The sequence below is a fragment of the Anomalospiza imberbis genome, chromosome 2, assembly GCF_031753505.1.
Source record: "Anomalospiza imberbis isolate Cuckoo-Finch-1a 21T00152 chromosome 2, ASM3175350v1, whole genome shotgun sequence".
Classification (NCBI taxonomy): Eukaryota; Metazoa; Chordata; class Aves; order Passeriformes; family Viduidae; genus Anomalospiza; species Anomalospiza imberbis.
In genome coordinates, this window is record NC_089682.1 from 67,142,317 (window position 1) to 67,168,591 (window position 26,275).

General features: G+C 40.5%; 1 protein-coding gene across 2 annotated transcripts; it reads right to left on the reverse strand.

Moving 5' to 3' along the window:
- Positions 1-1,192: 1,192 nt before the first annotated feature.
- On the reverse strand, positions 1,193-23,254 carry MTNR1B (melatonin receptor 1B). Of its 2 annotated transcripts, none has more exons than XM_068181526.1 (2): positions 22,899-23,232; positions 1,193-2,279 (listed from the first exon to the last, which is right to left on the reverse strand). In XM_068181526.1, exons 1-2 carry the CDS (start codon positions 23,113-23,115, stop codon positions 1,411-1,413), a joined length of 1,086 nt encoding a protein of 361 aa, XP_068037627.1. In that variant the 5' UTR covers positions 23,116-23,232; the 3' UTR covers positions 1,193-1,410. The 2 variants fall into 2 exon arrangements, with proteins under 2 accessions (XP_068037627.1, XP_068037628.1); XM_068181527.1 differs by lacking the exon at positions 1,193-2,279 and adding an exon at positions 22,122-22,712 and having other exon boundaries at positions 22,899-23,254.
- Positions 23,255-26,275: the final 3,021 nt, after the last annotated feature.

Below are 26,275 nucleotides of genomic sequence, written 5' to 3' on the forward strand. Positions count from 1 at the left end.
AAATTATTTATGGAATTAAGATGACCTATCCTTGCCTGAAATGTGCATGTGAGCTACCTGATCTTTTTTACAGTCAGTGAAGGTACAGTTACTGGGTTCTGCTGATCAGCTCCCCTGATCAACAAAGATATCTGTTTCAAAAGAAAATAAATAATTTCCTAGGACTCTAAGAACTACTGTGAGTATTTAGAAAATAGATTGTGTGCAAACATCTACACTGGGTTCATTCCAAATTAAGCAAGACAAATCCCTCTCTAGCTATCCAAAATTAGGTGTTTGAACTATTAATCAAAGCTGCTTTTAAAGTCAGTGAAAGGAGACCAGCACCTCCACAAAGCAATTAATCTTATCCTTGGAAGTGTGTTTATCATCACAGATGGAAGGAAACATGTCTTCTCTACAGGGGAACTGGAAGGTTGTTGTAGGTTACACACCAGCAATGGGTTTTGTTCGAGGTCAGATGTAGACATGTGAGTCAAGTATATCAGCTACCATTATAGTCAAAAGGGCTTCTTCTTTTGGTCTAGCATCATTTGAGATGATCTAGGATATCCTGTCTAGTGTCCAGTTGCCACTCCAGATGATCACAGGTCATATACTATAATTTCTAGTCTGTCACAAATGTGTAAGGTGTGCCAAAGTGCATCAAATGACATTTTATATAGATATTTTGGTAAATAAATGAAGGTCAATGAAAATTCAATCTTTTCTAAAGGAAGAATATTGTGTAAGGTAAATCTGTGAGAAATCAACCAATTACATTATCTGCCATAAAATTAACCATGAAAGATGAAGCAAGTAGACACAGTGTATTCCCATTCTCAATGTATGTAAGTATGAAGAACATGTGAGGAAAGTACCTAATGTTAATAGTTTCTTTTACACAAATATTCTTCTCTCCAGTTTACAAATTTGGATTCAAAGTCACCATTACTGCCACCAGTACACGCACAGAAATGCAATGTTTGGCTTATGTGTGAAAAATAGATTGTCTTCTCACCCTCTGTTCAGACACAGAAGGGAGGAAAATACCACTCCAGAGCTTTGATGAGCTGCTGAACACATAGACTCACTACATCTTCAAAGAAATGAATCCTGATCTTATATAAAGAATGCAAAACTCTCACTGAAGTAAAAAAATACTTCATTCATATGTCTGGAAGCCGGATTCAGCTCTCAGAACTAAAACAGCTTGCACCCACCTGCTGCTTTAACTCTGAAACACGTTTTCAATTAATATCTTGTATAAATTACTAATCCAGAGCAATGTGCTTTACTATGAAGACAGTATTCCAGTCATAAAGTGTGATCCAAGTGGAAACTCCCCAGAATTAAGCAGGAATGACCAGAACATTACAACTACAATCTTGGTTTTCTCCATGACAAACTCTTGTATTGACTATTACACATTTACAACGTTTCAGTTTTCATTTGGTTATTGTTGTTTAAAGCTGGAGAAGGCTTGCTCTTCTGGCCATCAGTTCCTCCTTTGGATGTGTCCTGGAAAAAAAGCCTTGGCATCCACAGTGACATTAAAATTCGTTTATATTCATTCCGAAAATTCTGATTAAGAAGACCATATATTATTGCATTAAGGCAACTGTTAAAATAGGCCATTAAGTAACTTATAATGAATAGCCATTCAGGAACTTTTGGTGCCATTTCCGTAGGATCAATGGCTACAGCCAGTCCAATGAAGTTTAGAGGTGCCCAGCAAAAGGCAAAAATCACAAAAACAACAAACATGGTAAGAAAGTTTCTGAAGTCACTTGGCTTCAATCTTGGCTTTGTTTCTGACTTGACTCGTCTTCGAACTTGAAGCACTAAAACCCAAATTCGAAGGTAGCAGAAGCTGACAATGGTGATAGGGACGATGAAGTGAATGACTACAACAGCTATGGTATAGTAGGAGCTTGCAGTTTGGACAAACGTGCATGAATAGATGCGTGGATCATACTTCAAAGAGCCAACAAAAAAATTTGGCACAGTTGCAATTACTGTTAATATCCAGACTAAGGACACGTACAACGTTGTATTCCAACAGCTGTACACTTTGTCATAGGCAAAACTATGACATATGTAGCAATATCTGTTTATTGCAATTGCAGTGATGTTGAAAATAGAGCCGATTACACTTAGTCCCATCACAAAGCCACTTGCTTTGCAGTGTGTTTCACCCAGTGTCCATCCATTGTGGAAAATAGCTAAGAGCACCAGTGGGTATGGATACAAGGCCACCACCAGATCAGCCAAAGCGAGGCTCACCACAAATGCATTACCTGGAAGGAAAGAAAAATACAGAAACATAAGTCTGAAAGCAAGCATAGCTGTGAAGAAGAAGAAAAGTGTTGCATTATTTTGGATGTCTGCAATGCTAAATTATTGGTGTTGTCAGTGAGCAGCTGGTATATAGGACCAACCGGGAAATGACTTTACAATGTAACTTTGAACACCACGGAAATATCTGCAGCAACAGGATGTTTCAAATCTGTTGGTGACTGGATTATATCCTCCTTGCTCTTTTTATCTTTAATAAACATAGCCATCAGTGAGCCGTTACCTAAGCACATGTTGAGTTGTTTAAGTGCAGCTAACTCTACAGCTGGATTGATGAAATGAAAAAGAAAAAAAGTCTAAATTGTGCCAGGTAAGTAAGCCATTATGCCATTTTAACCTATCACTGAAATGCTAATGGGCTTCACAAGCATAAAGGAGAAGGATATACAAAGACTAGGTCTATTGGTATTGGAAGAATGTATTGTTTTATATATACTCTAAATTGCTGCACAATATTCTGTAGAATAGATATTTTTGGCATGAATGGCCTACCTATACTGCAGTTATTTATGGATTGTCTAAGGAAGAGTGAATCGTCTTCACCACCCTCTGCAGAAATTAATATTTAATTATACAAAGAAAAATTCCATGCATGCAAGAGGAGGTATTCATATTTTCTGCTGATGCTATTCAGGGAATATGGGTGATATGGTTGAGCACTACCTTCTCTCTTTAACCAGTGTCCTTTTCATCAGTTTGAAATTTCTGACATTGTATCTAAGAGTTTTTCATAAATTAGTGAGATAGGAAACTATATTCCTGAAAAATGTTCTTCAGGAACTTCACTCTAGAAAATAGAGATACTAACTTTGAATTCTTGGCATTTAGGTAACATAAAATATAAATGGTTTGTATGGTTTTGTATATGGCTTGCATGCTCTTTTTTCTTTCCTGGAAGTCCTTGACAGCATGAACTGATATGGAAAAATCCAAGCAATTTTAAAAATTGTGCAATGGAACATAATCCTTTTTTGAAAAGAGCAGTTAGGTGCTCCATTCTACAAATTCGGAGCTTACTAGTTCTCAACCAACAAAGCAGTTCTCTATGTCATATTGAGAATGGCATTAACTGGAATTCGTAAAAGCAACAACCATGTAGAAATAGGCTCATCAAAAATGACAGAATTTCACATCTACTCTGTTTTCTCTACTTGCTTTACATCTGTAGTTTCCTGAATTAAGGAATGGGGAGCTGTCTTTCTCCCATACACTTTAGGGGACCACCATGCTGATAAGAATTTGCACAACAGCAAGTAAACTTAACGGAAAGCAGGATTATCCATCTGTACCCTCAGAAACATAGCTCACCTCAAGAGCGGTGTGCAACTTCTTTTAGATAGTTCCTTGTTATATATTTAGTAGCCTGTTTTATATATTTTAAAAAGCTATTTTTAAAAGCTATTTAAAAAAGTCTTTCCATAGCTGCAGCTGGATGATTTGTGAGGAAAGATTGAACAAATTAGAGAGATGATTGAGTGGGTCATGATAACTTCAAATAAGCAAAGCAGGAAGGATATAACCCATTCCTATGATTGTTGTGAATCAAAGCAAGCTTCAGTCACAACAAGGAAGTTTCAAAGTAGACACAGAGAAAAAAAAATTAATGGCAAGAAGAAGGAAGTGTGGGAATATCTTGCTTTGAGTCTGCCACTGAAGACTGTAAGAAAATAGAAGGCAAGTATTTGTCAGTACTGGCCTAGATAAAGCTGATCCCTTTGTGCAGCTAAGATGAGATGACTGTGAAGGCCTCTTGTAGCCATGTGGTAAACAGGACAAAAAACAAAACTAACTAAAGAACAGAGGCGTCTTTATCAAAATGTATTTACATCTTGGCAACAAGAATTTCTCTTATGTTTTTTCATCACTGCATCTGACATTAGAAGATAGAGAAGTCAGAAGCTGGAAGTCAGAAGATAGGAAGGAAGGGAAGAAAAAAGGATGGTAAGAAGAAAGGAAAAAAGACTCTTTTTTCTGTTTTAGAATGCCTTTTGGAGAAAGAGAACTTAGTCTAACGTGTGCACTAAGATTAATTTCAACTCTAAGGCCTTCCAACATCAGCTTCTACCCAAAATGTAATTGTTCAGTTGAAATAGAGTGGGCATTGAGCTCTTTCAATCACATTTGGAAATAAACTGTAAAGTACATTTAGCAAGATATTTTCAAAGTTTTGAGTGCAATATAGGACTTCTTGAAAATTCCAGGTGCAATGAATAAATAGAGAGAGCAAGAAACTTGTCAAAAACTTAATTTACTAGTTTACAATTCAGAAGAAAAATGGTCCAATATCTATAAAGGCCTCAGGTGATTTATCACTTCTATGGCTTTTTACAGGGTTGAATGTTCCCACTGTGCACTGCAAAGTAAAGTCCAACGGTATTTTTCTGTCTTTGTGGATGACTGCAGAGTTAGGTTTAATGTTTATTACTGCAAAGAATAATGTGCAGAAGTAGAGAGAAACTTTCCTAATTCATAAAACATAAATAATTGACATTTTGAGAAATCAAAGGTCTTAAGCGTATTCTATTTCTTGGAGAAAGTAAATATTCCTTGACACACCTAACCTAGGGCTTTTAGAGTGGCCTAAATTACATTCATAATGTCACTAAAGAGGTAACTTTCTGCTGCTTGTAACAAAATAGAAAGCACAGAATTTTAATCTAGTTGGAATTATTATCATTGCTTCTGGAATTTACTTGTTGAACTTTGTTCTTAGATTTCAGTTTCATTAGAGAGAGAGGGATGTTTTTTCACTTGAGTGGAAAGACCTCTTAATTACAAGCAGTAGCTACTGAAAGCCAAATGTCTTGCCAGGTATTCAAAAAGATGATAATCATTGCTGTTTTAAACACTGACAGTCCTATGCATAAAAAAGAAAATAAGTTCTGATATTGACTTTGGGTGCAAAAGAACTAGATAGCTATTTCATGAAGCATTCCTGCATATTGGTTTACTTACTACAACTGACTGGAGAAAGAGAACTGTCACATCCTCTTGTAATCTTGATATGACTTGGTGTTGTAGGAATTTACTTATGGAAGAAACTTTTTGGTAAGGCCAAAACTTTTAAGGGCTAAGCATCTGCCTTCTAAAAAGATAACTGACTTTTAATTTCTCTACTAAAAGCAGAAGCAATTGCAATGAGCAACTATTTTTTTAAGGTTTTTTAAGGTTTTTCTTCTGTCTTTGGTTTTAAACTGGTGAAAATGCTTAATTATATAGCATCGTGTTGTTTTTTTCTTTTCTTTTTTTTTTTTTTTGGTAGTGTTTTGGTTGTTGCACATTTGATTAACAAGTTTTTATATGTTGCATACAGACATCACCCTCTTCGATCTATGGCATTGGCAGCAGGTGGAGCAGAGAATTAAGTCTTTCACATACTGACATTTGAATTCCCTGTGACAGTACAAGCCAAGACCTAGGGTAAGCTTTGATTTATTGAGACATGTTAATTTGGTATAATGTTCAACAGTGTGCTGCTAACAGAAGGTGTAGCATAATGCTCCAAACAAATGCCAGATGGGTGTTTGTTTTCTTTGAATATGACAGTTTAAAGGCAGTGATATGCTCTTTTGTAGTTATGTTTCATTATTTCAGATATTAGTGAGGTATACTGCAGACTTTGATATAAGGGAAAGGGACAGGCAATAGATTTCCACTAGAACAACATATTTTAAATTTTAGAGCCTTCCTGCCCTCCAGCAGATCAACACTCCCATCCAATTTGGTGTTGTCTGCAAACAGACTGAGGAGGCACTCAATCCCCTTGTCCAGATCACTGATAAAGATATTAAACAGGACTGGCCTGAAGAAGAATGCCAGACTCATGAGAACAAAAGCTTAGCATGTAAAAAGGACTTTGAGATTGTGGCTAAGTAACTTGCTGACTGTGTTATTAGCCCTACATCTGCAGCTATGAGTTAATGCTGGAAGCTACATTTGCAGGAAGTGAATTTTAGGGCTATTAGGCAAATCTCTCAGTTGTCAACACAGACACTGATTTATTGAAAGGACATATCTAAGTTGCACTGTTGTTTTTGAGATCATGATTTTGGCATGCTTGGCATGCTAGGCATGAATGTAAACCAAAACAAAACCTCCGCTTCTTCTACATGCTCACTCTTCTTCTCCCTCTGGTTAAATATGGAACCCTAGTCCTTGCTGCGAGTTTGCTGCCTTGAGTTTGCCAATAGACTGCAGGTGCAAAAGTGCTGTGCTGTTAAAAGCTGAGTAACAAGGCCTGAGGTTTGTAATCCCTAGGGGCACAGTTTTGCTCGCCGGTGGCTTCCTCTGGTGCTGGTGGGGACGGTGGTGACTCTCTGTTGCCACCTAGTGCGGGAGCCACGGCAGAGACAAACCATTGCATCACCGAGCAGGGCAGGAGGAAAACGCCCGGGGCTGCCTCTTCCAAAGCAAAGTGCTGATCGTTAATCACATACTACATTTGCGGGGTGATAAATGACTTTTCTGGGCTTCTGATACTTTTTGAGATTGCAGGAACTTTTCCACTAATGGGTATTTTCAGAGAAAAAAAAGGGGAAGCAGAAGAGGCCAGACAGGCTCTACTACTAGAAATTTCACTGTTGCCTAGTGGTTAGGACACTTCCATGACAGAAGAACCCTTCTTTGAAAAATACTTGAGTTTATGTCTCCCGTAGTCCCCAGAGAGTGCCCTACTCACCAGCCCTGCTGCTCTTCTGGGGTTAGCGTGCTTGTCTCTTTCTAGGTTATGTTCAAGAATTTCAGCCTAGAATCAGAATACACAGGTTACCACTTGTATTGTAGAGTGCTCTTTATCAGTATGCTCATCCAAAAAGAAGTTTAAAAATCCTTCTCATGATTTAACAACTGGAAAACTGAGACAGCTGCAGGAACTCTCCAAGACACTGATTAGGAAGAGCACTCCAGGTTCATGAACCTTGCTCTTACTTTTTTCTGTTAGATAATACCACCTCTGTTAGGCATCCTCTGGGAAAAGTGGCAGCACTAGTCCAGCTTTCTTCTTCCAAACAACATCATATTGATGCTGAGGGATGGAGCACATAGAAGAGCTGGAGCTGTTAAATAAGGCTGGTTGTATTAAAAGCAAACAAAGGGGAGGGGTTGCTGCACTAGATAGTAAATCCTTAACAGAATTTGCAGATGAAAAAAAATTTACTTGTGTTCAAGGGAAGACAGGAAAAGTACTTGTAAGAGTATTTATTTGAAGTACTATGTTTGAAGGTTACTTAACAGACATACCATACTAGATTTAGGAATTCCTCTGAGATGGAAGGAATCACAAGTTGTAATAAGACAGAACCCCCAACATGCAGGGTTGCTTTGTTCTCTTTTTCTCCTCAGTGCCTGCTTCCATCTACTGCTAAAGACAGAGTATGAGTTTTGCTATGCCTCGTTCTGTGTGTCCAGCCATCTGAAACTGAGCATTTTTCAGCAGGCTTAAGGGACAGGATCCCTTGTATCCATGCCCTAACAATGAGGTCAGGCTCTTGCTGTGAGGATAGTCTAGGATGGAAAAGGCCCATGTTGTTGCAGAGAGAATCATAGGCTTGTAGAATCATAGAATGGTTTGAGTTGGAAGAGACCTTAAGCATCTTCTTGTTCCAACCCCCACTGCCATGGGCAGGGACACCTTCCACTGGATCAGATTGCTCAGTGCTCCATCCAGCCCAGCCCTGAATATTTCCAGGGTTTGGACATCCATATTTTCTCTGGGCAACCTGTGCCGGTGTCTCACCACCCTCACAGTAAAGAATCTCTTACTAGTGTCTAATCTAAGTCTACCCTCTTTAGTTTAAAATCCCTCCTTTATTCAGTTTAGATGTCACCCAGGGAGCAAAGCCAAGACATTCACTCTGAGACTTAGAGCCATGGCACCAGTGGCAGCCTAGCCTCAGAACCTCGGGATGCTGAGCACAACCACTAAACAACAACAAGACCCGACTGTTTTTTCACTGGTTCATGAAATAAGTCCTGTTTTCTGTATCTGCCAGTACATATCAGCTTAATTTTCTTCTCTTGAAGTAATCACAGCTGTTGATTGCTTCAACCAAGAAAGAATAGGAAACCTACTTGTACAACTACAAGTATGAAAACTCATTTACCTCTGACAAAGGGGCTAATATGAAAAGCTGTAAAATACAACGGGTGCAATCTAGTTAGATCCTATAAAGAGCTAGGCGACCTATAATTTTTAATAACTTTTTATTCAGTGTCTCAGCATTATATTGCATGTCATAGCAAAAAAGTTGAAATACGTAGCATTTTATAGGATGTTGCTTTGTTAAGGAAACAAAAACCTGCCCCAAAACTTGTTTGAGATCAACTATAAAAGACTGAAATGTGGAACCAAACAAAGGAAGGATATTTCACTTCTAAAAACTCTGGAAAAAAACTTCATTATGCCCTGAAAGATTTTCGTTTATATTGTGTGAAACAATAGTTTGTTCCATCACCTTTATTATTACTTTCATCTTTGCTACAGTATCTAAACCATATTTGTGTCAAAGGAAATTATGCTGGTTTTTTTCTTTATTACTGAAACAAAACATTGCTCAAGTCCTTAGAATAACTTAACTTCCACCTTCTTTTATATAAAAGACAGGAAATTGAAAAATGAAAATAATTTTGTTCAAACTAAAACCATGTTTTGTTTTGTTAAGCTGTTTGGTTTGTGTTTTGTTCTATTTTAATATTTGCCAGCAGATTAGTTGAATTTAAAAAAAACCAAACAAACCAACAAATCTCAGACATTAAATAGTTCTATTTTAAAATATAAGGCTTAAGATATTACTGAAGATACTCAGGCTATCAGGCTAGTATATGAAGTGAATAAAATTGGGGACTATTGGAGACTATCAGGGACACAATCAGGACCAATTTGCCAAGAGATTTGATTAGCCATGATAAAGGTGCATCTTGTAGTTTAGCCCTGCAGACCAATTTAAACAGCCCAGAACTTTTTGACCAGTGTAAATGTTGGGATCTCCACTTACAGAACCTAAGTCATGCAAGTAGCAATTTCCTCAGTGGTTTACTCAACTGCTCTGTAGGGCTGCAGATGAAGGACTTGTAGCCTGTGACAGCTACCAAGACAAATATGTGCAAAGCATGTACGTGTCAACTGGTTCCATCTGCTAAAAGAAACCAAATCTAAGCCCATTATTCCTCCAATGTACTTTTGGGTGTTCCTGTGTTCAACTCCCAAACACGGTGGAGGATCCTGGATTTTTATAAAAAAGGATCTGATACACTGCAGTAAATAGAGTACATGGGAACATCTAATTGGAAAACACTTATTTTGTCAAGTTGCCAATGCTTCTAAACAACCTACGGAGTCCCTTCTTTATAATCTTCTTTTCTTCTCTTGTTTCCTGTTTCACCAAGGAAGAAAATAGATGATACTAGATGAAAATGGCCATTATAATATTTCAGTAAGGAAAAGTCTTACCCTTTCTTTTCTGAGCTTTTGGAAGGCCTCATTACTGTACATGCATAGGGAGATGAATGTCTTCAGAAGCTGTTGCCAGTCTCTGCCATCTGCTTCTTTTGGAAACAAGGTCTTAAAGCAAAGTACAGTGACATGATTCATCTTATAATGATACTCACAGGTTTGTAAACAGCATGTGAACAGATGAATAAATAAAATGCTTTTACAGAAGATGATTGTGTATTCTCTTCTGAAGTATTAGCTGCTTTGTGTTCCAACTCAATACAGACAAAGTGTGTAATGATCATCTGCTGAATCAAGGTCTTTTCTGAGAGACAGTAGAAGCCTTGAAAAATGACAAGACAACAACTCTGCTGTGTCTGGGCCTGCAAGTCACAATATTGTTGAGATAGGTAAATGAGGGGTGATAGGCATGCAACCAATATAGCCATAGAATCATGAAAGTTGGAATTGATCTCTGGAGTTTATCTAGTCCAACCCTCCCATTCAAAGAGGGATAAACGATAGTGGGTTGTTCAGGGCCATGTCCAGTCAGCCTTTCACTGTCTACAGCCACAGAGACTCAACAACTGCTCAGGGTGACCTGTTCCAGTAAGGAATCAGTATACAGGATATTTTCTGTTTTCACTAGGGAATAGAGATGCTGTCAATTTTGCAACAGATGAGGGGTGTACTTGATCTACTAATAGCAGAGGGTACTTAAGATCATACCTGTTACTATGCATGCAGAGACCAGACATGGTCATTAACAATGAGAAAGACTTGGTCAGAAGAAGAGGCCCCAGTGCAGATTAGAATAGATGAGGCTTTATTTTCTTATATTTCTGCCTTCAAATTTTTTGTGGCAGCAGAATTTTTTGAACAATCTTTGACTGGACAAAATAGTCTGAGCCAAACAGAGAACCTGGACAAAGATACATCTCCAGACCAGTAAATCTACAGACAGGTAAAGGTACAGAACTCTGGAGTGTGGAGTGTGGTAAGGGCTGCATAGAATGAGGCAGGATGCACCAGCTCCTAGAAAAATCATTCTCAGAAAGCAATTCCCACTGTCTTTAGCAAGGCTAGAATGTTCCTCCTTATCTAGATACTCACCTACGACTAGCTCCTTGTAGCGGTTCTAGCTAGTTCACCCCAGTGAGTGACCTAGTGGCCTGTGACCCCATAGAGAGATGTGGGTGACTTCTGTCTGCCTAACCTACTGAGTCACGTCTCTTTTACTCCATAAATACATTTGCAAACTGGAGCAAACCAATATAGTTTTTACTAAGCCAAGCGCAAATGGAAATCACTATATTTATTCTTTAATGTATATATTCTCATGTAGTGTATATATATAATACACTACATGAGAATATTTGAGGGTCTTTGAAGGTCACCTACTTCACTATTGTGTTTGCTCTTCATAAGCAGAGCAGATATGCTTGCTTCATCTTTAACCAGGAAGCTGGCTGCACAGCAAGTTTTACAGTCTTTATGGTCCTAGCATACCAGGTGTTTCATAAGAGTGACTAAAGAAGATTGTATTGTTTTTAGATTATCCAACCAGAGGTATAATTACAGGACCTCAAATTTGTTAACTTTTCTTCTACTTTGAAACAGCAGATGTCCAGTGCTGCAATTGGACTCTGGATTGTGTAGTTGAGGTTTCATACCCAGCACCATAATCACAGGTAAAATCTTATAAACTCTTTCAACCCACTTACCAGTAGATAATTTTTTCTAGGCAAATCAGTATGGTTACACCATCCTTTTACAAAGCCTGCCTCAACATCTGATTAATATTTTACACATTTTGCTTCTAATGACTGCAAAGGGAAGAATTAAAAAAGAAAGGAAAGTCTTGCTTAATATGAAAACTGATTCAGAAAATAATCTTTTGTCCATGGACTCTGTGAATTTAATAACAAGTACTTTTCAGTTGCTTTAAAAACATCTCAGGGAGACTTCTTGTCCTTGAGTAGGAGTGCTCTAAATTTCCACAGCACAACACTCACTTTCTGACACTATACTTTATGCCAGTAAAACACCTGGAGTATAATGGTGTACTACCTGACTTGCAGCAGGGAAGTTTGAATTTTAAATATTCTTTCTGTCATGACCACTAACATAACAACACAAAGACATACAAAGATACCTATTCCCTATTAATCATTTTTTTTTCCTCTCTAACAATCCAAAAATTACACCCTGCACATTCCAGTGAGTAACAAGCTGATTTCAAGCAAGCTGGTGGGAATGTTTATTTTCTTGAATATATTCCCAAGACTCTTAAGAACCTTAAGTGGCAATTCACAGAAAGGAGGGATGGACAACTCCCAGCTGGCACATAGTGACTATGCCATTTGCATGTCTTTACTTGTCTTGAAGAAAAGCAGCATGTTTTAATATAACAGCCTTTTATTTGTCAGTAGAAAATCTGATTAGAGTTGACTACTTCTAAGAACATATTTTAAAAGTCCTAAGGATCACAACTCCAGTGAGTTTCACTATAGACAGGATCTGCACAGAATGGGCACCTTGAATAGACACTTTTTTCATTAAACTGTGTGGATAATATTCAAAAAGTAGGCTATTTTTACTTGAATAAAAAGTAGGACATAAAATAACTAGATTGATTATTATTACGTATGTTCATATATGACAGCCATCTCACAAAAGGTTTTTTTCCCTATTTGCACTCAAATGAAATGCTGTGAATACTTGAATTATTTGGAAAAATTGAACTGACTTTAGAATGAGAGGACATTGAGAATTTCAGGCAGTATTGGAGCAAATCATAGAGACATAAGGATGCCACTTATTGGTTTTTGTCTTCTTTGCAGTAATATATTTTACAATTTGCTGCTAGTTCTAAACTTATGATTAGTTAACGTAATTATATTTACAATTAGCTAACATAATTATATTTACAAGGGCTGGGATACCAAGTGGACATTTTTCTTGTTAGTCAGACTGTTAGTTCCAAGAGCTGCATGTGCTATCTTCTGACAGCAATTATTGCCTACATTGAGCAAATACGGCAATATAAACCAACAGGTAAGCAGATGTTGTTCTATAGCAAAAAGATGACAATATTAATGGAACTATCGTATAAATTATTATCATCTTCATAAGGTGTTTAAACATTGAAACTGATCCAAGTCCATAAAACACAGCTGAAAAAATTAGTAGGTCTATCAGAAGGGTTATGTTTTTTCTGCAGACATAATTTAAGCAGCATTTATTAAACAGTGTAATCAAATACCTCTACAATTAATAAAAAGAATCCCAACAATCTGGATTCTAGTCATTTGATGAATGTGTTTAAGGTGTTTTTATCTGTTTTCATGTCAGGATGTAGCTGTCCCATATGCAGCTGAAATGTCAGGAAAATGCTGACTCTGATATAGCTCAGTCCTTATCATTATGGAGATCAAAAGTAAAACAGAAGATTCTAAAGCAGCTACTGTTGTTAGGGAGGACGCACAGCAGTGTTGCACCCACAGTGATTTAGACATGTTTCTGTGGGATTTTGCTGTCAGGAAACCTGTTTTATGCCCATATCAAGGTGGAAAGTTAAAAAGCATAACAACTGCTCAGATTCATTTTTAGGAAGATGAAAATTGCAATAGCATTAGCATTTCTTTCTGCAAAAGAAAAATAGGCTTAATCAGCTCAGGACAACATGGATGTTTTCATATGTATTCTTGGGAACAAGGCAATGTACTTGCCAGTTTATGGCAAGGTACCAATACGTACTTGTAAAGGATAACTTCTAAGAAGCTAAAATCTGAAGCATATCTGAAGGTAGTGGTACTCATAATAGATGTGAATTGGAGTAGGAGTAGAATTTACTCCTAGAGGCAGAGAACAGGTTGTCACTGATTTAATGGAATGAGAGTAGTCTCCTATAACATCCTCAACACAATGATTAAAGTAATCTGGTGAATATATATCTGCTAAGAATAGATGAAAACATTAGTCTTTTAAAATTAGTTGTCCTAGCACTCTGTGGGGAGGTTTGGTCTCTCAGCTCTGGCTGATTGTGCCAAAGAGCACCATGAATTGCTTCTGCTGCTCCATCCAAGAATAGAACTTTACTGCAGAGAGGTCATTCCTCATGCAGTCAGTGAGTCTTGCAAAAGGAATATCAGTCCAGAGTCCAGGAGAGAGCTGGCAGGAAAGGGAGTGCTCCTAAGACACACTGGAACTGCCATAATACAGCTGCTAAGAGCTCCTTCTAATTTCCTGTATCTGAGAGTACATTTGTGTTGGTTATATCAAGGAGATGAAGGAAACTTATTCATACTCTTGAGCTGAAAAAAAAAAAAAAAAGGCAAAAGCTGTGTGACTGTGTTAGACTAGGCCTTAAGGGGAGCCTCAATACAGTGTTGCAGGAAAAGCATCACACTAACAGCATCCTTTGGTTTTCCTTCCCTTGAAACATGGGTAGAGTGGACTTGTGCCAAATGAAATACATGACATAAATACACCCTTAAATTCTTCTTTACGAGTCCAGGAAAACATACTTCTGCAGCTCAAATAAATCCTTATCATTCTGTTTCCTCTAAAGATAAGCATACCAATAGCTCCACTTATTAAGTGGAATAGGACTTAATATTACATTCCTAAATAAAAATATCTCGGACCTGATCTTGGTAATAAACTTCCTTTTTGCTTATCAATAAATGGAATACTTACAGTACAGGATACAAATAAATGATAATTCAGAACAATTATAACTTGGCAGTAACGTATTGCCAAGTGCTTCAAAGGAAGATACAAAATACCCTATGGCTGCAGAATAACCAGCAATGAGTTACAAGTTTACCTTAAACAGCATTCCCTGTGACGTAGATTGATAGGGAAGTTATTTTTCTACTTTATGATGTTTCTCTACTCCTAAATACTTCTTTCAATCCCTCTAGGATCATAATTACCTTACAAACTTTCTATTTCTAAAATAATTTAAAATTCTGTAGCCTTCAGATTTTTTCTCTTCTAGAACAATCTTAGCTTTCCACTTTTCACTTTTTTCTAAATTTACCTGCAAGATTCACCTCCTTTGTTAAAGAAATTTTCTTACTTTGCAAATTAATAATCCTGGCTTTTCACTTTGCTCTTTGACTTTTGGAATTACAGGTTAACAAAGTTTAGAGTTATTATTTCATAAGTATCTTTGAAGACTTATTTTCTCATTTGGTTACTGTTTGAACCAAGTCTCACAGAAAAGAGCATGGAATTGGTGATGAACTTATTCTGTTTCATCTCCAAGAAGATAATAGAAGCATAGTTGGAATTATGAGATGAGTCATGGGCACATGACTGAATAGTTCTAGAAGATATATAGAAAGATTTGGAGTATTGATCATTTGGAGGTATTTTCTGGGTAGAGGTTTCATATCTTCATGGACAGATTTCACCTAAGCATATGGGATACCAGCTTGCAATCCAAGCTGGCAGAATGAATAAAAAGAACTTGAAATTGAGAGATGGGAAGAGAGCTTGAGAAGAAACCATATAGTTTCTTCATTTACCACCCAGGGGAAGGGAATTTTGGCTTCAGGAAGGCGATGGCAAAAAATATAAAAAACAGGAGCTCAGTCGTTGTGGAGTTCAACTGGAGTGATAATATAAAAAGCAGTAGAGTCAGTTAAAGGGTGTCAGGAACCTATGAAATAAAATAGGGGATCAAAACCCAGTGAGAAATAAAAATTAAACTTTATGGAAACAATTCTGTTAGAATGGAATTGCACCAGTGATCAGAGAAGAGAAATACCAATCAAAAGGTCTATTGTCTTCATAAAAGAAGGAGAATGAAGAGAGAGATTGGAAGAAAGAGAGAGAGAGGATATCTTGGTAAAAGCCAAAATTACATTGGGGAAGAGTTGTAAAGACAATGTGCAGTGAAGAATGCAGAAACCTGAAATTGGATGAGAAGGCCTTCCTTTTAGTAGGAAAACACTAATGGAGACCATTTAACATCAGGACAATGCAGGCCCTCATATGTAAAGGGGAAAATAAGCACAGAAATGGCAGCTGAGTTCTGGATATACACCCACCAGATTTCTTCAATTCAGAGTCAATTTGCCAATATACCTCAGCCTTTGTTTTCATAAAGAACAAAGACATCCCTGAAGAGCCTGCCATAGAAAATAAGGTTGTATTGAAAGTAGATGAGATTATTTTGGTTAAATTAAATAGAAGAATAAACAAAGCAGACATAGCAAAGAAGGGGACTTGCACATTTTGATAAATAAAAGAAACTAATTAGGAATGTGAAATCAGCTGTATTGAGGAGCTGAGGGACTTGAATGTGGAAGAAGGTTGGCATTTCTTCATATTAAAGGTACAAAAACATTCTCTGTAACTTGCATCCAAAAGAGGGGAAAATATAAGAAAAAGTTCCAGATCTAGATGGAGAAGAAGTTGTCTCAGTAAGGATACTGGGGGCAAGAAATGAAGCTAGAAGTAAAAGAAATGTCATGTCCACCAAAGAAAACTGCTAGAGAGAGCAAAAATTGATAAAATGGAAACTAACACATGCCCTAAACTTCTTTGACTTCGGAAAGACTTCTAAAATTACTAAAATGCCCTTCCAGCACAGTAAAAAATAGGAAAGGAAAGACAAGTTACTGGGGGAGGGGGACCCTGAAAATTGAGTTTAAATGGCTCCCAGTTTGAAGAAAGATTTTGTTAGACCTTTTAATAAGGACAAAAATGGTGGTCTTGGGGACAAGGCAGGCTGACAGGTGAGGAATTAGCACATCTACAATAAAGAAAAAATATCAGAAAGATTGAATATACTTGATGGCAGGAATTTTTTAACATCTGTTATCTCAGAGATAGTGTTGTGTTCTGAAAGTATTGAGAGCTACATGGGGACCTGTAAAAAGGGGCTGAAATGTTCTCTAGTCCTCACTGCCAGTCGGGAAGTGCAGATTTGTCTCAGGCTTGAGTGATTTGATTTCCCTCAGAGCTTGGCTCCCACATGCATCCCAAAGAGCAGTGTTGCCATGACTCACTTGCAGCTGTGGTGCTCTCACACTTTACTACCCATTTCCTCCGCCTTTGCTATGGTGCTGCACAAATGCTGTTTCTTTTTGCATGAATGGCACTCGCAGTAATTCTGAAAAGCAATTAGTCAGGGAGTAATAAGAACAGTAAACCAGTGTTACCACCACTGGAAGATTCATTTGTCTACCATAGAGTATGTGCTAACATGGCACCTTTATTCAAGGTGGGAAATTGTTGAAAAGGAAGAATGAATTGAGAAATCTTTGGGCTCTTAATCTCAGTTGTAGCCAAGACTGGAGAGACAAGCTTGGAGGGATAGGAAAATTACAGATGCATATACAGACAAATGGAATAAAAGTCAATGTGAGCTTATACAAAGTGTCTGTACCAACTAATCTGATCATCTTTATTTAATAAAAGCTGGACTTGGACTTTCTGGATCTGGAAGTTGCTCTAAACAGATCTAGCCTTGGAATCACCAGGATACCACTTACAGTCTCTTGCCACCACTGCCTGGACAATGATGAAAGAAAATTGTTGGACTGGAGGGAGATAACCTACATTGAACTAATTTTGTCTGTTTCAGAAGTATTACATCACAAAACACAAAGAGAACTAATGAAATTTTGTGATAATACAAAGTTGAGAGCCTAACGATACATGGACATGTCAAGATCTTTTTTTGCTTGAGGACTAAAAGACCAGAAAGTGGATAGAGTATAATAACATGAGATATGAGGTCAGGCACTGAAGGAATAATTGTATAACAAAAGAAAAAGAAGAGCTGCATCAGCAAGTGACTGCACCAAGAACAGTCATCCATATTATGCTACCACATAAAAGGAAAATGTGGCTTTAAGGCATACCAGGTCCATTCTGTCCATCCAGGAAAGGACAGAACAGAATAGACTGTTAATATTTTCTTGAGAGTATTGGTGGTACTTCATCTGCATTACTGTGAAGACAGATTAATTTCGTTTGGATAAGTGATGTGAAAGGCTTAAAAAACCCAGGAAAATAAAGAACAGTAGCTTAGTTTCCTCTAAGCTACTTAGAGGAAACTAAAACTATTTGACTTGTCTACTATGGAAAAAAAAAGGTTGAGGGGTAAACATGTGTTTACTCCCCATTAATACTGCACAAAAGTTCTCAACAGGTGGAGAAACGATCCATTCAAATTAAATGACAATTGTAATTCTACAAATAAAGATATCCACTCTAAATAAGCAACTAATAACCACAAAGTAAAAACGAGTTTGAATCATGGTTAGAGATAGAAGAGCTTTATTCTAAGTGTTGGGTTCAATGAACTTCTTTGATTGTTGAAGCTATATTCCCATCAATTTCTTAACATTAAGCACCTTCAAGTTGAATGTGAGAGAGAATATGAAGGCCAAACACAGCCAGGCCCAGAGCGAAGAATTCTGTGGATCCAGAGTTCAAGAAGTAAGGAATACAAAAGCTGAAACCATCAGAGTGGGATTTCATGATCTACTCATCAAAATATGTTCTTGTCAGCATCACTGCTGATATTAAAGGACAATTTTTCCAAGTGGTTTCAGAGACAGGTTTCTCCACTGTCGTTTTGTAAGAGATGGATTCCATCACAGGAAACAACTATCCTGTATTCCAGTGGACAGGAAAAATAATAGCAGAGGAATAAAGGAAGGAAAGAGAACTGGTGTGGTCAAAGAGATAAAGAATAACTGAAAGCAGCATTTAACAATGGGGATAACTTACCTTCAGCTATATCACAGAGATGTGGTGTGAAGGCTATGGAAAGGGAAAGAGCATGGAAGAATACTACAAGACTTGCTTATATTGCTGAACATGTTTATTTAGTAGATGGATAAGTACCAATATTATAATTCTACATGCAGGATTGTTTATTTTGTACAGATGTACATATGAGAAGCATTGTTCATCTCTAGAGCCACATATACATTAGACAGGACTAAACATACAAATACACCGATGCTCTTACAGGTAAAAGAAATATGATTTTTGATTTAATTTGTGTTGCAACAGCACCTTGCTATTCAAATGGAAATCAGAGTCTCACTGTGCTGTGTTAGCTGATATATATAGAAAGGAAAATAGTGGAGAGGGTGAGGAGGGCTGACAAAATGCACTAAAAATACCACTTTCCACTAATGCATTCTTTGGCAATGCACCAAGGTTAATATTAATATTCTGCCAAAAGTCAAAGGGTCCCAAGTCCTCATTACTATTTGAAATGATATTGAGTTAATGCACCTAATTTTCACTTCTCACTGATTTTATGCTGGATTTAGGGCCGATGAAGTATAAATGGTTTGCTTTATCTCTGTCCTCTGGGAGATGCCTTGCTGGTTGCCACCTTCTAGAGTGCTTCCTACCAGGTTCTTACCCCAGCCCATAATGTTACGTGTATAGCTATGGTTATACAAAAGTATCTTCAAAGTTCTTAAAAGCATCTAGTGGCTTTGATTTACTTGATGCACCTTCGGGATACTTGATCATCCAGCAGTGGTTGTGGAGCTCATGTAAACTTTAACACTTCAAAAGTTCATCAATGTGAAAGCTGCCCTCAACTGGGCATGTTTAGTTAAAGACACACAAAATCAATACTTGTTTTTGAAAATTCAGAACACATTTGACATTTCAAATAGAAAGGCAAGCTGATTTAATTTTATTATTTCCACATACAAAGTTTTATTTAATTTTGTAGTGTGTTAGATTAAAATGCTCTCTTCCCAAATTAGAACAGATAAAAGCATTAATTTCTGTAAATTAAATCATTTCAGAGATCAGAAGTTGCTCAGCCTCTCACAGAAATACTGGGTGCAGTTATGTAAGACAAGCATGTTGATTCATACCAATTATGCTATGCATTACTTGGAAGAGTCTTCACAGATTTTCCCCAAAACCAAATTTAAATGTGGGAAAGAGGCTACTGTGTGATCTGAAACAATCATTCTGTTGTAAGGCTGGGAAAATTCCCATGTTTGAGGAGTGAGTGAGCAATGTCCAGAAACACCAATCCTATCTATTCTTGATTTCACTCCTACTGAACATAATAGGGTAGAAGCCCAACAGCTAATAGGTCATTTTATTTCACTCCATTCTTGCACCTCCCATTATATAACAGCATAAGAATATATTTACTTTTGGTCATGCTTTAATTTTAAGGATAGTAATGCATAACTACATTGTTTCCAGTTATCAAATCTCTCTGTGAAGTCTAGAACAGAATAGTGTTAATAAATCCTGGAAAAACTGCTAAAGACCTGTATTGCTTTCTGAAGGTATGATTAGTTCTTGTGTCACAGAAGTAGGCAGAACTGGTTAATTTATTCCTTATACACCTGTGACTTATTTGAAGTCCCAAACTCTCATCCAAGAAAAATCTCTCACTAGCTTCTTCAAAGGGAACCAAGCACTCATGATGTATAGTTCTTTTTTCCTTCAGACATCTAGATGTCTTCCTGTCATAACCATTCCCCTAACTTCATCTTTTTCTTTTCTGACAAGGTCTAACTCTTTTCATGCAGTTTTTTCTCACCATTTTGCTATCTACTGCATTCTACTTGCAAATACAAACAACTTGTTTCTCGTTTGCTCAGAATAGAAACCTGCAAGTCCACCTGCTCTTCCATCTTTCTTTGTCAGATGCTAAGGGCTCCCAAGTACTGCCTTAGCTCTCTGCCACTTTCCCATCCCCTTTATCACTCCACCCACATCAGTTTCCAGTCCTCTTCCACTCTGCTTCCTTCCTAAGAAATTTTACCTGAAAAGACTTCTGTAGACATTTACCAAATTATGCCCTTTCAGTTTCACCTCCAAGAGTCATGTCTTCCTGACGTAAAACTAAGAACTGGCAATTGTAAAGGTAATTTAACCTTATGAAGATTATGCAGAAAGAATTCCCTGCTGTTTTTCACAGTACTTATCGAAGATAAAGAGATCTTTGGGACAGGGTCAGTGACATTACATTAAGGATTATCCTAGAAGGAGATCGATTAGCAGGTATTTGAAGTAGGTAAGACGACTACGTTTGGTTTTTTTTTTTTTTTTTTTTTTTTTTTTTTTTTTTTCCCCCAGAAGTCCCAGGGTGCCACAGAGTACTTTGATCAATATCTTGAAAATTACTCTTCCAGGCATCACTCTCTTCCAGTCCAAACCCCCCACCCCTCCTTTGCTGTTGTCTGGGTGAAGGAAACGTTTCAGAAGAGAGTCCCTCTCTTCCTCTCCCTGGACGGGATTTGGTGCCTCGGGCCGGCCACCCTCTCCAGCGAGAGCCTGTTCCCTGGGCGCTTCCCCCCTCCCGGAGTCCAGGCGCGAATCCCTCGGGAACTCGCCTTCCCCCGGCGCCGAGGGGGCCGGGAGGGCGCCGGTGAGTCACGGCGGGTCCCGCGGGACTCCGTTCCCCGCCGCGGCGCTGCGCCCAGCCCAGCCCAACCCAGCCCAACCCCGCTCCGCTCCGCTCGCCCGGGGCAGCGCCCGGCGCTGCTCGGCGGCCGTGGTCCCGCTCGGGGCACGCAGGGCTCCGGCTCCGGGCGTGCCGGCACTACCGGCCCCGGCACGGCTCTGCTTCTCTCGGCTTGGTCCCCTGGGACGGACAGCCCAAGCACAAGCGCATGGACTAGCAGCGGCCACCCCATGTCTTCCCTCGCTCAGCCAAACCACCCTTCCAGACGTTCTCAGGTTCGGTGCTGCTCGGGGCGGGGTGTGATCTCTCAGCCTCGTGTACACGGGACTTGCCGGCACCCCCCGCCTGCAGCTAGACATGCAGCGATTGGGGAGCGCAAGACTTACCCCTCCATAAACTGCTTTTGCCCCTAAGTACGATTTAACTTACACCAAGGGCTAGCGAGCGCCTACTCCCCGTTAGCAGGAGCTGTAGTCACCGCACGTGAGATACGACAGCGCTTGGGAAGAGACACTGGTTGAAAAACCCCAAACCAACACCCCCACCACCCCCAGGAGAAACAAGCCAGTAGCTCTTCCTTCTTCCCAGTGGCAAGGGAGCACCCGCTGACACAGAGGATCGATGGCAGAACTCTCTGGCTCCGAGTGCGGGGAACATTGTGCTTCGGACCCCTGCCAGCTCCCAGCAAAGTTTGGTTATCCCGACCTGCATGCGCATGGCAAAACGAGGAAACTCGAGTCTCGAAGGAATGAGTTCCGTGAACAGCTAAGAACTACAAGAACTATAGTAGATACACCACGGTTTCGGGGGTAGCACTTTATACTGCACCGACACCCTGCATCCAGCCGAGTGCAGGTGTGCCCAGCTCTGCGCATCAGGGAACAATCGGCTCCGTGGACGGGGGGTAGCCGGTGGGGCTGTAGGATCCGCACGCAGCGGGACGTGCGCGAATCAGGGCCAGGAGGCAAATCACAGAAGCTGGTGAGAAACTACAGAGTTCTGTAGTTTGAAACACGTTGTAAGCAGTCCGGCAGATATGAGGAGATAAAGCCAGTAAGTTTAGCAAGTAAAAACCGCAGAGCAACATTCTAGCACACACAAGGAGAAACTATAGACACTATGCAAAGACAATACCCAACTTTATTTGTTACGTTCTGGCTGAAGGATATGCGATCAGGAGACAAGAAGGCGATTTCGTGAACACTACCGTGAACTCTGATGCAGGCTCCAGAGCGCGGGCTGAGCCGCTTCCCCACGCATGCACAGCACCGTATCTTTAGGACTCTTGAGCAAGTTTTAAAAGCTCCTCTTTCACTCCCCCGACAGCTTTGGGCACGCTTTTCGTCGCCGGATGGCACCGATTCTCCCCCTCGGGAGCATCATAGAGACCACATAATGCCTCGTTAGGAACCACTGAACGACCTGCGCTCCCGAACGGAGGGCAGGACGGACCCCGAAGAGAGCGCAGAGACGGTGCGCTGGGAAGGGTGACTGAGTGCCTGGGGATCCCTGCACACTCTACAGGGCAAGAACCAATGGATGGGGGCTCTGGTCCCCCGCCTTCAGCGGGCGGCCCGCAAGGACTCGACAAGCGGGCTGGACTCCTCAGGACAGGTGGAAACGAGGACCAGGATAGCGGCGGGACTCCGGGCGCTCGCTGCTCCCTGCCGCCGCCGGGGCAGGGTGCGGGGATCAAGCCCTTACCTGAGTTCCGAAGCTTGCGGTTCTTGAAGACGGAGAGGATGACCAGGAGGTTGCCCAGGATGTCCACCACCGTGGTGAAGATCAGCACGCTGGACAGCACCGGCACCACCCAGGCGGGCCGCGGGGCGCCCGCCGCCGCCGCCTCCCGTTCCGCCAAGCCGAGACGGCCGCGCCCGCCCGGGTCACAGCAGTTCCTCAGGGAGCCGTTCTCCAGCATCGCGACCACCCCGTCCCGGCGCCTCCCCGCGGTGACCGGCGGCGGCCCCGCGGACTGACCGCGCGGGCGGGCGGGAACGGCTTTAAGGGGCGCGCCGGGCGCTGCTCCACCGGGAGGGGCGTGGATTGGGCGGTACCAGAGCCCCCTCCCCTTTCGAGGGCGGTGGGGGAAGCCCGGGGGCGGGCCCAGCCCCGCCTGCCGAGGGAGGGAGGGAGGGAGGGAGGGAGGAGGCGGTGGCCGGCAGGAGCGGCGGCGCGGAGCGGGAGCGGCGGAAGCTGCCGGGGCGGGGGCAGCCTCCGCGGGTAGCGGAGGCTGGCCGCGCTCGGCCATCCCCGGTGACAGCTTGCTTGGCCGGAGAGCCGCGGGGACAGGCGAGAGCAGCGGAGAAGCCTCTGTCCCAAAGCGCTGCTCCTGCCCCAGGGCTCAGCCGCGAACATCCACCATCCGCCGCCGGGAGAGCGCTTGTTTGGGGGTTGTTTGTGTTTTGGTTCTGGGGAGTCGGTTTGATTGTTATTTCCCTGCCCCGCGGCTCGGACCGCTGTGTTCCTGGCAGCGCAAGGCCAGCGCTCCCCCCACCTCTCTCGCCGCCAGACACACGGTGCTCCCAGACGAGTGTTCCTGGCACATTGCTCCCGTCGGCCTGGCAGCACATCTGAAGGGGTCGTACACTGCCTTCGCCGTGGCCTTGTGCCTCGCGTTTGAACAGGTCGAGACTAAGGGCAGCGCCTGTGGGGCGATAACTGCGAGCGCCACGGGCGGGACGTGCCCGCGCCTATGTCGGCTTCGGAAGCCGGGCGCGTTTCGCGGGATGCTCCTTTCAAGCTGCAGGGCAGACAGAAGGGCACCGACGGGCTTCACTCTGCAATTACGCTTGAAACATATCGTTTCCTTTGGGCCCCTCAAAGTGACAGCTACCATATGCTCATTTGCATTAAATAAATAAGCGAGACGCGTGTCGCCGCGCCTGGCTGGCGGCGTGGCACAGCCGCCACGTGCTGCTGGCACTGACACCGGGCTCACACAGCGGGGGCCGGCAATTAGGGCTGCTCTCAGCAGACGTAACTCGGGAGGGTTTTGTGCCCTACTTCACATTGTCACATTGTTTTCAGGCTATCCAGGTCACACTGTATCGTCTGTCCTGCTTTCAGAGGAAGGTATGCCCCTCAGTTTTTCAAGAATTAGATCCTGAGGTAACCTGCCTTGTGGAGTTAGGTTGGAAAAACAGGACAAGTTTCTGTCTTTTCTAACGGTAAATAACTTATTACTTCTTTGAGACTTAACATGCACTGGTGTAATCAAAACGCTAAAGATTACTTTGTGGGCTTTTTTTTTTTTTTTTTTTTTTTGAGTAGTTAATTGTTCAGTTTAAAATCCTAATAAATTTTAGATAAACTGAAGTAGTCCTGGTTGGAATGAACATAGAATCATGCATGTGGATTTTTGGGCCGGTCTTATTTGCAGTGATTTTTAAAAAAGAAAACAGCCCTACTTCAGATGCTTTCTGTTTAATGTAGGCAATATGTAAGGCATTATGGTCCTTTTCAAACTACAGCTGGAGTTATCACGGCTTCATGGCTTGGACCAAAGAGAAACCTTCTTCTGAGAATTATCACTCCTAAATATTTATTTTGCAATTCTGATGTAGGAAAGTAATAACTGCACACTTGACAGGACAGGCTCATTCTTGATAGAAGTGAGAGTTCACTTGATTTTCCTTTTTCTTTCTCCAGAAGCTGAAAAGGTAGCTGATCCAAGGAAATGCCTATTTTCTGTATTCATCTGTGCAAAGGAGGATTTCCACTAATGAATAATGAACTTTAAGAATAGTTTAAGAATAACTTTTGTGTTGCAGTGTTTCCCTTTATCTGCTTCTGTTCCAATTTCTTCTTTCAGAAAGTTGTAATTCTCCCTGCCCATTATCTATGTACTACTCTAGACTTATGGACTTGTTAGGGGAAACTTACACATATTATCATTTATTTCCACGCCTGAGGCTCTTTCTGGGCATCCTTCCAGAATCTGTGTAAGTGCTTTCAGGAGAACTGTACAATTTTGTTGTCTGTCATTACTACAAGATTTATCATTAACTGTTTGTCGAAAGCTTAAACTGCACCTGAGCATAAATGTGGCTTTTCAAGGTAGGCTTTGCTCCTGGCGTTACCCAGGTTTGCAGTTTGTCCCCACAAGAGGAACAATGTATTTCTCCCCATCACACACAATTGTTATATATCATTGCTCACTTCATTTATTACCTCCCAAAAGTGTACCAACTGAGCGTTCTGGCTTTGAAACAGGAGTCTGACTTTGGTGGATACACTGGCATTTGACAGTAGAAAAAGAAGCAGATAGGAATAAAACTGGTACCTTTCCTGCCTCAGCAACCTGTAAAGAGCATGTTCTTTATCTGCTCTGAATTTCCACTCTCTTCATTAGTATCAGTAACATAGATTGGAATTATTATTTAGTGTTGTCTGTCAAAGGATAAATTATAAATGTTAATCTTATTTGCTTTGTATAATGATTGATTAAGATGCATTAAACAATCTGTGGATGATCTTACTCAGCTTTTTAGTAGCCTTATTTCCAATTAACCAAATTCTCTCTGAAAGTGAAATAGGTATTTAAGCCTATTGATTGTTGCAGTTATTATGAAATAACTAATTGTTGCAGAAAACTCTCCATCTCAAAGGAAGAGATATGTTCTTCACAGCTGGATTGTTGAGACCTTTATATTTTTAATTTTGGGGAAATTTTCTTCCATGTTTAGGATAATTAACCATGTCATGTGTTTCTTTTTGAAAGCAGTCTATAGTTTTCTAAAGGCAAGCTCTATTTGTTTTGCAGGGTAAAACCAGGAATTGCATGAATGGTGGAGCAATCAAATATTCCATGCATTACTCTGCTGCCTGAGGCTAAACTCTCTTGTTTGTCCTTTTATTTTCCCCCCCTTTTCATTCTGAAGACAAATGACTGCTTCCTGGAGTTACATTCAAGCACTTTGGTCTCTGTGATTTGTTGATTTGACTTTCTGAATCTGTAACAGGTCACAGAAGTCAAAACTTTTCATGAGCACAAATAAAATTTCAGGATAAAGGGTCCCTTTGGTAAAATCTCTTGAATTTCAGGTATTCCACTGAAGAAGAAATTATATCTACTCTGT